The sequence below is a fragment of the Lates calcarifer genome, linkage group LG21, assembly GCF_001640805.2.
Source record: "Lates calcarifer isolate ASB-BC8 linkage group LG21, TLL_Latcal_v3, whole genome shotgun sequence".
Taxonomy (NCBI): Eukaryota; Metazoa; Chordata; class Actinopteri; family Centropomidae; genus Lates; species Lates calcarifer.
The window spans coordinates 5,647,451-5,660,187 of NC_066853.1; the positions used below are offsets into that span (position 1 = coordinate 5,647,451).

At 41.9% G+C, this 12,737-nt stretch overlaps 1 protein-coding gene across 1 annotated transcript in view; it reads left to right on the forward strand.

Annotated features, from left to right (window-relative positions):
• The first annotated feature begins 11,990 nt into the window (after window positions 1-11,990).
• pcp4b (Purkinje cell protein 4b) overlaps window positions 11,991-12,737 on the forward strand; it is a 30,332-nt gene continuing 29,585 nt past the window's right edge. Inside the window, exon 1 of the mRNA XM_018662091.2 lies at window positions 11,991-12,294. Within this exon, the coding sequence (XP_018517607.1) occupies window positions 12,286-12,294 (9 nt within the window). The 5' untranslated portion in view covers window positions 11,991-12,285. The remainder of the gene's footprint in view (window positions 12,295-12,737) is intronic.

A 12,737-nucleotide genomic window follows, 5' to 3' on the forward strand; every position in this document is an offset into this window, starting at 1 on the left:
TTGCAAAGTAGAGCTAGCTGTGCATTGTACCATTAAACAAACTGAACGATCTGGGGAGGAGTGGAGGGATGATCTGGGTTCTTATGCTGCAGGTGGTGATTAGTGGATTGGCCTCAGGTGTGCTGCTGAGTCTGTGGCAGGAGGAAACTAGATGTCAGGTCCAACACACACAGGCAGAGCCTAACCATAGCAATATACACACAGAGTCACTTGTCTGCTGAAGAACTGCCACGGCAAAGAGTGAAACCATCAGATCAGTTAAAAGGTTTTGGACTACAGACAGAGAAAGAGGGAACTGCCCCGACTGGATAAAAAAAACATAAAGTAATGGAGGAATAATAGACGTGTGTGATGGTACAGATGGCACTGGATGAACCTCTTCTTCAGGTTTATAAAGAGAAACAGGGACTGACTGAAGGTGAAAAGACAGGAATCTATGAGAAAGTAAGACAGTAACCACAGGGTGTAGTACCTTCATTTAATCACTGATCTCAGTTATTAACACAGACTCTGCTCGCCTCCATTAAATCTGTGGAGATGAAGTTCCCTCTGAACCTCCCTGAGGGCTGACAAACCACTGAACCTGCAAAAAAATCACAGGCCTGGCCAAAAATCTCCTGAAAGAACGGGGAGAAAAATTGACTATTTGAGGACCCTGCTTATCTTGCCAGACCATTTGGCAACAACAACGCTGGTAATTTGAACACTCTTGGCAAAACCTAAAACAAAGAAAATCCATTTTCAAAGACCTGGGAAATCTATCCTGATAAAGAGTCATACCCTCACCACTTTAATATATTCATACATGTATATTATAGTCTTTTGCAGACTGTTTTGTCTTGAAATGCATTTCCTTCTGTTCTTTACAAGCCTGTCTAGACACTACCAGTGACGACTTTTTGGGTCTTTCTGCACTAATTGCATCTTTGCTGCAGATGAAGATAATAAAATCCTTGTTTATCTTTTCCTACCAGTTTGTATTAATTTAACAGAACCCTCTGTCATATTTAGGTTCAGAGAGTCTCTGCATGTTCTTGCATCCCAAATGGGTCTGTCTCGGTCTCTTTGCGTCAACTTCTTTCCTCCAGGGCGGTTGGGTGAATGAGAGATAATTAATAGGTTTCCAAGCTAATGGGTATTGATAGGCCATCAGTAATGTCCCCTCATGCCCTGCCAGACCCTTTTGTGCTCCTGTTCAGAAGGTCTTTTGCTTCGTTCAGCAATTTCATGTCTCATAAAATACAGCTTGAAGTAATCTTCAGAACCAGTTTCCAATAATGTCACCGGGAACTTGGAGGAAACCAAGGTCTTCTGGCTGTGTAGTAATTAAGCACTGACTCGTCACGGCTGCGTTTGCTGCTGAGTTGACTCATTCTCTCTCTCTCTCAGGTCTTGGCTGAAACACACCGTTATTCAGTTAATGGGAGAATCTGTGACTTCTCTCTTTCCCTGCTGAGCCAAGGACAGTGTGAAACAACATAATTGCACGCCTCCTCCAGTGTGGATTTTTTTGTGTGCATGCTCTTGAACATCTTGATTTTACACCCTCTCTGTTGAGGAAATGAAAGTCACAGAGAATCACCCTGTTTCTCCAGGAAACAGTGAGCCAGCAGACTTCCTCTGCTGTTTTTCTTTCTATCCTCTCAAACAGCATAAAAGCTGATAAACCAAACACAGCGTTTGTTTACCTCCAGATGAAACTCTCCAATGTGTCAATGTACTGTCTGATTTCACCTGACGTTTTCAGACTCACAACTTTTTATTATGTAGCTATTCTTGTATAAAGACTGCCTGCTCTCTGTTATTCCTGTTTCTGGCTGTACGGTTCTGGTTTTACAGAGTTGCTGTTTTCTGCGCAGCATCACAAGGCAATAAAAACACTTTAGCGTAATGGAACAGCTGCTTTTAACAGCTCCATAAATGTGGTCCTGGTAATGTAAAAGGCGCTTAAGTGTTCCTGGCTTGAAAGTGCATCCACAAATAATTTTGTATTTTGTAGAAATTGACATTGTTACAGCTCTCTCCATCCATACAAATATCTCTTTGATATTTTCATGTAATTCCTGTCCAAGATGATGGTATAAATATGGCAATAACCCTTGTTTCTCATGTCTACGCTAAAAGCTCCCAGCACCTCCTTCCATCTCACTTTGTGCCAACTAAACTGCACTGCTATTGGGCTATTTTTTTTAAAATATCTCGCAGACAGGAGCCAAAACTGAGAGTGGCAAAACACATCAAATAGAGACAAGTTTAAGAGATTGCTTTAAATATATGTTATAATACTTATTTTGTATTTGTGGCTGTTGTACTTGAGGATGGTTGGTGGTGTGAGTGGGAAGGATGGACCTTGTTAAAAAAAAAAAAAAAAACTTAGACTGGCAATGAAAAGGAAGAACAAAAACAATTTCTTTATCACTAAGGGTCCTCTGCATGGGGGAAAAAAAAACCCTTTAAAGTACACAAAACACTGACCCTCCTCCATTTCCCTGAAGAGGACCAGTTTGTGCTCTTTCAAAACCTTTTATACCCTGTCACCTGCTGTCTGTGGCCAATCACAGAGCAGCTCTGAAATTAGTGCCACTTTGACCAAGTGGCATCAATTAATAATTTGGAGCTGATTGATGTTCAGTTGTTCTTTGACATGAATATCAGTCAGATTTTACCTTCTCAAGAGGCATAACCACAACATACATATTGTGTTGTTAAACAAGTTAACGAGAATGTTAACTTGTGAAACTGACTAATATTTCAATAAAGGTGCGGGTTCAGGCAGGTCAGGGGATTTAAGTCCCTCAACAGAAAAAGGTGTGTGAGCAGAAAGACTGAACAAAAACATTTCTCAAACATCACAAGTTCATGGAAAAGGAGGAAAACATCACATACATCCAGTTAGAAACTGGTGTAATGGCCTAGACGCCTGCAACTATTGTCAAGTCATTTAACTTATTAATGTGCTTAATGTTGACCCTAGTGCTTTGCAGTGAAAATTTAAACACAACTAAACAAAACTGACTCAAATGCAGTAATTAAAGGAATAGTTGGACATTTTTTGGAAATGCCTCTGTTTCCTACCACTCTCTTATCTTATTGTTAATATTAAAACTACAGGAGAAGGTTAGCCTAGCTTAGCACAGAGACTGGAAACAGATTCTGTCCAAAGCTAAATGAAATCTGCCCACCACCACTTCTAAAGCTCAGTAAATAACATGGTATGTTGAGTTTGTTTAATCCATGCAAAGCCAAGCTAACCATCTCCTGACTGTTGCTTTATATGTAACAGACAGATATGAAAGTGCAATTTGATATTTGGCAGGAAAGCCAAAAGGTGTATTCCCTAAACTGTCAAATTATTTCTTTAAGGAGCCGAGTTTTCACATCGTTTTTGAGTTTTTCAGCGCTTTGCTTATTTCATTTTCATATTTCTTCACATGTGGTGTCTCCAGATTCTTTGCCTGTCATGATACACAAAGCCCCCTGCCATCCGAAAATTGACTTTGCGATCAAATGACAATACAATTATCCTTAATTTGCTATTGATATACATGATGAGAAGGATTGGTTTAAGATGGATTCAATTACTATCAACGTGTTTCTCCCTGATATGAATAAGCAGCAGCATTGCCAATATTCCCAGACCAATCCATCTGTGTACAGGTGCTGACAGTGCACATTGGTTTGGCCCTGCACCACTTGTAATACAATTGGTATTGATCAGCAGCACAGACAAGGCAAGATAGATTGATTCCAGACCTCACCAACAGGCAAAGAGCGCTAAATTCACTCTCAGGACATCAAGTTGGTGGGTTCCACTTCATTCATCGCTGTCTCTCCCTGTCAGGCAGACGTTCAACTGGCGCCTGACATGTAGACAGCCTATCATCACTTTCTTTTGACTGGCAACATTGCTAGTAATTAGGCACTAATAACTGCAGTGTGCAGAGATGAGACATGAAATGAACTGTCTGTGCTCTGCCAGAGATCCCCCACTGGGCACGGCAGCTGGAGAGCTGCACAGTTGGAAAAATATACATGTGTAGAAGGTGAAGAAGGTGCGTGTGTGGAAAGGAACAAGATGGGGAGGGAGGCAGCAAGTGCGAGCATGTGTGCATGTGCTGCATGTGCACACAGCTGAGAATCCTCATTGTAGGGTCAGATATAAATAGATTTTAAAAATCAGGCGGTTTTATTTGGTTTTTCTAAAAGCATATTGGTCAAACTTTAAAGGAACAGTTCAGCATTTTGGGAGATATGTTGTGGCTTTCTTGCAAAGGGTTTAATGAGAAGATCACCATGTCTTCAGCGAGCTGTGTGCTAATAGAAGCTGATTGGCTGTGTGGCTCTCAGTGCCCGGCAGCTAGCACTTATTATAAAAATGGGTCTGTGTGCTCTGATGAGAAGGTGGAGTGTTTCACTGAGCGCAGACAGAGACCTGGCCACAGCAGCTGACGCTTCCCCGAGACAAGGAGGATCACACGTGTGGACAGTGATGAGGCGTGTGAAAGCAGAGGAGGGGATTATGAGGAAAAGACATACAGAGGAAAACAAAAGACAAGCGTGGACGGAGAGAGAGAGGACAATAGCTGTAGATCATGAAGAGGAGTATCCCAGGCAGGCGGAGCTGTCAGGTTTTCCCTGTGTGAGATTTCATTATGCAGCTGTCTCGTGCTCTCCGGTGGCGGCCGTGCTCACGATAAATTGCCAACAACAGTTGTAAAAAAAAAAAAAAACAAGGAGAATGTCCCTGGGCTCTTTTGACACAATGTTTGTTTAGAGAGTGTAAAGAGGTGTATCCATCCATCTGTGATGGCTGACCACATATAAAAGCTACAGTGTGAAGGAAATGTAAGGCAGTAATGGCTAAAAGGCAAAAGGTTAACTCCTTCCCAAACACTTTGTCAAAGTAAGATTCTAGTATTATGTGCATTTCCTGATGTTTTATTTAGATTGGAAAAGCATGTACCAGCACTGCTTGACAGGCTCTTTAATGATAGAGGAGACAGAGTGAGGAGATCTGCCTTGACTGCACTGTATATTAATTATAAAAGATATTCATGTTGGTTACGAACCATATAAATTGATTATACAAGCTTGCTGCAAATCACTCTGTGCTATTCCAGCAGAAGCACATTGCACTCACGCATCCCAGCGCCCCTGACCAGAATCATAAAAAGCTGCACTTGGTCGCTGTGGTGGCTGTACTTTAATCAAACGGGTGGAGACAAGAGATGTAGCGCCGAGCGATACGATGGCCCGAGGCCTACAAACAGAACAACCTGATACATGACAAACGAAGCTGCCTCTCCTCTGCACCTCCAAGCTTCGTGCTGGGACTTGGCCCCTGGCCCACAGATAGACTAACAGACGGAAATGAATTCTTGTTGTATCGGCTCAGTCCCAAACACGCCAGGTCTGAATTCCAGCACTGATTGGATGGGATTTACTGTATATCCAGGTGTATGTCATGTCATTACACGTGAAACAACAAAGAATGAAATGTGGAATTGTAACTTTTATTAACCTGTGCAGTAGTGGATACTGCTTAAGCTTTGAATTTGTACAGGAAAACCCTATTATATGTGTCTTTTTTGTGTAAAGTAATGAAATAAACTACTGTTGACCAGACGCAGACAAACAGGGGTCTGTAAAAAGCTGGATGGATGATTGTTACTGTATTACATGTGTTTGCAGTCCTGAAGATCATTGATACAGGATGATTCTGCAAAAGCAATTACAGCAACAACAATTTTCTAAGGTTAATGTCAATGTTTTCAGATGGTTGGGGTATGGTTAGGGTTAGGGAAGGGAAGGTATGATCCACTGATCCTCAACTCCACACCTTTACTATCAGTCTCACAATACACTGATCAGCCACAACATTACAACCACCTGTCTTATATTATCTACGTCCTCCTGATGTTGCAAAAACAGCTCTGATCTGTCAGGGCATAGACCTGGACAATGGCAGCGGATCCTTTGGGTCCTGTGTTTTGCAGGGTGGGGCCTCCATGGATCTGGCTCGTTCCAGCCCCTCCCATCGGATGCTCCATCAGATCAGGATCTGGGGAGTTTGGAGGCCGGGTCAAAGCCTTTGGCCCTTTTTCGTGTTCCTTGAGACATTGCTGAGCAGTTTTTGTGGTGTGGTGGGAGCATTGTCCTGGAGGAGGCCAAGGGGTGGCACATGCCAAGTAACATCCAGATGAATGTCTGGACCCAAGGTTTCCCAACAGATGATCAATGTTATTCACTAGGTAGGTCAGTAGTCTTTTCACTCTTCGATCGAGAGACGTATAATTGTATAATTGTAATTCCTGATGATACTGGGCTGGAGTTTGTGAGGATGATCTCCTCATGTCCAGCCCGAGCTACACAAGCAGCAGCCTCCTACACCTGCCATCAACATTGCTCTTTGCCTTTCAACAGGGCGAGCTCTGGCAGCACCTGCACACTCATCATCTCCAGTTTTCTCCTTCTCTTTCTACACCTGCAGGTTCTCCTTGTCCTCAGTCAGCTCTTTCCTCAAGTTATCACAGAGCATCACATCCACTTTTCCACTTACTTTTTGCTCTGGATCAGCTCTCAAGTCGCCTGCTTTCTCAGCTTGACCAAAATCAGTGTTTGTATTTTCATATCAGACTGTATAAGATATTTTTTAGCTCGGTATCTTCTTATCTTCTTCAACGGCTGTCCCAGTCCACCTTTGCTTCTTTTCACTCTTTCTCAAAGGCGCCTTTGATCGTTTCTCTCGTCTTCTTCTGAGTTGGTTGTTCTGCCTCTCCTGAGCCTTTCCTGAAGGGAGGTGATTTCCTTTTCTTTCCTTTTCATCTCATCTTCTATCTCACTGCATTCAGTGTCATCTTGCTCGCGTGACATGTTCTGTACTCTTTGCTTTCCTGATCCTTAAAGACTGGTAATTTCTTCTACAATGGGGCTGAACTGAAAGCCTATTGCACGTCTTTTGCAAACTTATTATTTATTTAATTTGCTGCACTAATTACAGCCTAGTTACACCAGGCGGACATTTCTCTCAAGATCATATCTGGCTAATTCCAGTCCCGACAGCAACATTTACAATACTGAAGTGAGAAGGGAAAGTACGTCCAGTTTAAATGATAATGTGGAAAGATGTTGTTTATCGTTGCTAGTCAGAGCAGACAGTATTATCTGTGTGCGTAATTGAAAGCCATGGGCTCATTCTTCTCCATGGTGCTCGTAATACATATCAGGGGTCAGGTTAACTGCAGGCAGCAGTCTGCAATCGCAGCTCAGCTTCCTTCTGTGGAGTCTGAAATAACATAATGATAAAGATAAATCACTTTCCCCATGCTGCAGGGTGGATGTGCACATGTGGACTGATTTGTACTGTGTACTCGACTGTGCATCATATATCTGATGATGCCCCCCTCCCCGCAGCGCACAGTGACTGTGAATTATACTTTACACTTTGCTCCCGTTGTTCATGCTGTGTGTACTGTGAAACTCTGTAAGCTGTCACTGAGTCTGCACCAGTGTCACCAAGATGAATCTGTGTGTTCTGTATTGTTCTCTGTGAAACAAGGGACAGTGGATCTCATTGAATGTCAATAATACAAAACAGATTCTAAAACTTTTTAAATCCCGCTATTTTTTAGGGTGAAGGAGCAACATAACAGACTCTACCTACCCACAGGACAGAGTTATGGTTTACTAGATCGTCAGGATTTATTTGCACATGTAAATATTTTGCCTAATAACACGGAGTACACCTTCCTCACTCCGCATTTCTTATGTACTTCATCTTATTTATCTGTGCTTTAGAACTGCAGGAAGTGAATCCCACTGGAGTAGGACGAGGCCCTCACAACATGCAGTAGTGATACTGTGCTAAAGCAAAGATCTGCAGCTCTCAGCACTCGCACAACTGCTACACAAACAACAGCAGAGACTGACAGTACTTTATGATCCTTCTGAATACTTTTGCAAACGTTTTCAAACAGTGGCTTGTAAAATCTTGGTGATGATGAAAGTGATGATAATGATAAACACTGTATCATTCACGCTATTTATATCATTTGTACTTGTACAGTTTCTGCCGGAGTTTGTGGAGACGTTTATTTTTATCCACATCACCCCGCGGCAAGAAGGACACTGAGGCCACTCTTTGTTCCTGTGCAGCAACCTGCTGGGCTGAGGTTGGCTTCTTCAGACAGACAGAGATGAAAGGAAAAACTGCTCTCTGCGTTTCCTTTAATAAAGATGAGATTGATTCTCTGTGTATATCAGAGAGCTGGTGGAGTAACATGATCGAACACACACCAGGTTTGTTAACTATCATGTGTTTGGCGTTTTATTTTATATTTTCTTTCTTTTTAGTCCAGTTAACAATCATAAGTCATTTCAAGTAATGACCACACATTGTCCTTTGTTGTCATACAGCTCATACTTGTTTTTTTCCAACTTGATTTGATACTGTTCAGATTAATAGAGTTAATTTAAATGTGCATTCCTACCCTACCTCCTGTCTGTCTATATACCCTTCCTTTTGTCTCAGTGCTTTGGTGAGTTTTTTTGGTCTAGTTTTTCTATTTTTGCATTTTCAATCTGCTGTGACTTTTCTTAATTTAAACTAAATTGTAAATAAACTTTTTTGCCTTCCACACTTGATGTCTTCGAGTCTTCAAGTCTCACTCTCCTCACTCCTCAAATATATTATGCCAAGTCACAAACTAATACACTGTAAACAGATGTTTACAGTTATCCATTAGCAATTCTATTATTGTTACATCTTTTCAAATTGAAGAAATTAGACTGATTCATGAATTTACTGCAGAACATAGATCTTTAAGTGTTTATCCTGATATGATAAAAAAGTATGGATGTTTTTACTGTGTAACTTTAAATGACAGAAAATGTGAGCTTACTGTGTATATTTTGGGGCTTCCAAACAAAACAGCAAAATCATTTTAACCTCAGAAATGTATGCAAAGGTCTACAAAAGGCCTACTTAACATACATTTACATATATGTATGCATCACATCATCAACACACACACACACACACACGACTAAATATAGTGTGCAACTCTCTAAGGGAGAAGTATCTTCAACACAACAAAGCACAATAAAGGTGTTACTTTGGAATAATTCATGAGTCAAATCCCAGATGGAAAAAGCCAATAATAGAACAGCATCAAAAACTCACACGGTGGGATGTCATAGAAAACACAGGCACACGAGAGAAAGTTCAAATAAACAGTGTGCAAGATATTATTATATAACATGTTATTGTAATTTTCCAGGAGAGAGAAATATAGTCTGTTTGTGAAGTCGATAGTATGTTTAGACTTTGTTAACTTACCTAACATGTAAACAGCTAATCCTAGTTTCAGAAACCTGGATATAGTACCTGGAGTACTCTGATAGAAACAAAGATACTGTGGTATGTAAACACTTTATCCAGGATTCTGCATCATCTCACAGTGGCTGAGAAATCAAGACACACCTGCAGTCACAGACACCTGGATACTCTTATGATCACACAAGGATATAAATAACCAGAATTCTTATGTTCCATGTAAACATCATATCCTGAATGAGATCAAAACCAGGATAAGACTCACATCTGGGATAGTAATGCCTTTAATGTGTTTGTATTAGCTACTTGGGGAGACCAACTCACTGTCAGCTCTGAACTGCTACCACTTCTAGTGTTCTGTGAATAACCTTTGACCTCTGATTCCTGATTCCCAACTGAGAGAAATGAGCATTATCCTTTGGGCATAAGTGATCACATTCTGATACTGCGTACTTAACCTGTGTTCTAAAGGGAAAATCCACTGGAACTGAGACAACAAAAGCAGAGTCTTTCTTAAAATCTGTTTTAAATGTACATAGTTCAGCATTTACCACTATAGATACTTTGCTGTGGCAGTCCTATATGCCCTGAGCACTCAATTCAGATGTCACACGAATGATGTACTGCACTAACCTGCAGAGAAGTGGCTATCAGTCCTGGACTCAGAGCCCTGCGGGTTTACATCACAGCCATTTAATCAGGGACTCTTATTCAGGTAGCTATTTTAATCAGGCAGTTACTCAGCAGGACAGAAGACTAAACACACACACACACACACACACACACAGCCACTATCCATTTCCCTTTTTGTGTGTTGCCTCTACCCACTAATACACAATCCTCTGTTCCTCTGACTTCAACATCACATCTTGCCTTCAGGTGGTGTTCACCGTCTCTTGTGGAACAGCCAGCTGTTTTTTTTCTGAAAATGTTCATCTGATACCCTGTGGACAAAACCAGTTGTCTTCACTCTCTTAAACTATCGCTCATTTCCCTTTAAATTGTCGCTGTCAGACACTTTAACAGTTATGTTGCAAGGTGGCTACACACTTGATTTAAATCCCAAAGCTTCACCTGAATATTAAGGAGGGGATGGGCAGTCACCAATGACTCAGAGTTTACCTGAGGATGGATTCGTCATGCCAAAAATCTTTTCTTAGCCGTAGCCAAATTTGTGTTTCTGTGAAGATGCACAGAAACATCTCTGCAGATCTACGCAGAGAGGGGAGTTATGGGTAGCTATGTGTGGACCTGGAGGGCCTACATCAGGAGGCAGGTTCAAGTGTACTGAAGATCTGTACAAGACACGGCCATGTCAACATTATATATAACTGAGCTTCTTCTTCTTCAGTCTGAGCTTTTTAAGCTCCTGTTTCCTGCATAAACCTCACATTGCCATGGCACCACAGGACTTTGATTCATCACCTCTTGCGTGAGCTGACCAGCTTCCCCTAACTTCTCTGCAGTTAATGTGCTGTGCTGTAGGTGTCCTGACCACTGTGAAGGACAACATTAGCTCAGCTATAATGCTACACACTGCAGGCATCACAGGTTGTGCTGTGCCTTACTAACTTCATAAGCTTCCACAAAAACCTCAGCACCATCTGCTAGACTTGGCAAAACGAAGTGTCTTCCTTCCCTCCAACTATCTTAAGCAGAGAAATCTGAGGACTATTTCTGCAGAACAAAGACCCAAAAAGCCATTTTCAGTGCACATCTGCTCCAAGCTTGTCAGGCGCGTTGACAGTTACCCAGAGACACACAGGTCAGGTCAGAGGAGCAGAGATGTTAGGCTTCATTTGTAATCGGTTTCCTCTTCTCCCATCCATCAAGACTCCACTGGGACTTCACTAGAGCTCCAGTGACAGGACATAAGGAAGCTGAACAGCCTTCAAGTTGCATCCGCATCAGAGTTTCAGCCCTATTTCTCTTTGTCTATAACAATTTCCATTTATATGTGCGGGAACCAGATAGAGAGGTTGCATATTGGGTTTTGCATTTAAGCTGCATCTTGCGATTTAAACGCTCAATTTGACAAACACAGCCTGTGCTGAATTATACAAACTGATGTATGGATTTAGGACAAATGATAATTAGCCACCTCAATTGGGATGAAAACGGGGGAATGGATATGGCCGGATGCTGTGAGACTGATGCAAAAGGATTACACAAGCCCACTAGAAATAGGCACCATCCCTTCTGATAAATCACCAGCTGTTTCTCTTTCAACAAAGAAATTTAATAAAGTTAAAACACAAAGCTCAGTCTCTCTGATGCAATAAATTCAGCATGCTGTTATTTGGGAATGCACCAGAGAAAATATAATTAGCTTATTACACCACAGTAAACCTTTACTGGATATAATTGTGTAATAAATGTGAGAAGACAGCCAGGCAGACATCACAGCAAATTTGTGATTGAATTGTTGGCATTATAGAGACATTAAAGCCACCACAGACAAACTACACTCATGTTTTTACAAGGGGAAGTTACAAAGACGGAACATATTTTCACTTTAGAGCTTTTGTTATGAAGCTCACACCCACACACCACACACTCAGGTGGGAGTGACAATGGCACATGTTATGAAATAACAATTTCTATTGATGACTCGGTGACTGGTGCATGAAATGCCTCCCAACGCTCACATTTGTAAGCGGGTGTTCATCAGCGGGAGAGAGAAGCTCCGTTTGGCTGCTCATGACGAAAAAGGGCTTACACAGCGTATGAATATTTGAAGGAGTTGGGTGGTGACTTGGGAGACACATTTGCCCACGGCACTCCTATTGGTTTATTGGTGACGTGATGACACGGAGGAGTTGGGCTTAACACTTTATAAAGCTTCTCGGTCCGCGGCGAGCCACTCTTTTAAAGACCACTGTTGCTGAAACTTCTCATTCCGCAACTCACGTACTGGAAGCAGACGAGAAACCTCGACATCACCTTCCACCATGAGCGAGGTAGGACTATTTTATGATTTTAAAACAAAGACGAGTTGGGATGAACCCAGTTACGCACGATCCGCGCGCTAATGCGCACAGGGAAACATCATTAATGAAAGATTTAACAGCTGCTGTCGACGGATTTCTGTTAACTGATGAGATTTCTCATCCGACGTTTCTTGTTGTAGCGCGGATGTGACTCATTACAGTGTCAGATGTTGCACAGCTGCTCTGTCAAAGTGCGCCGATCAGGGAACACCAGGGCGCATCAATGTGCTGTTGGTTACTCCCCCTCGAGTGACAGTGTAGTGGATTTACGATAGATAACGACGATTATTTTTCACTACAGTGATACTTCACGTTCAGTCATGATGAGAACTGTAGTGCGTGGTTTGACAGCAACTACAGGAGTACAGTGTGAACAGGTTATGGGGAGATTTTGGCGTGAGCGGCGTTTACTT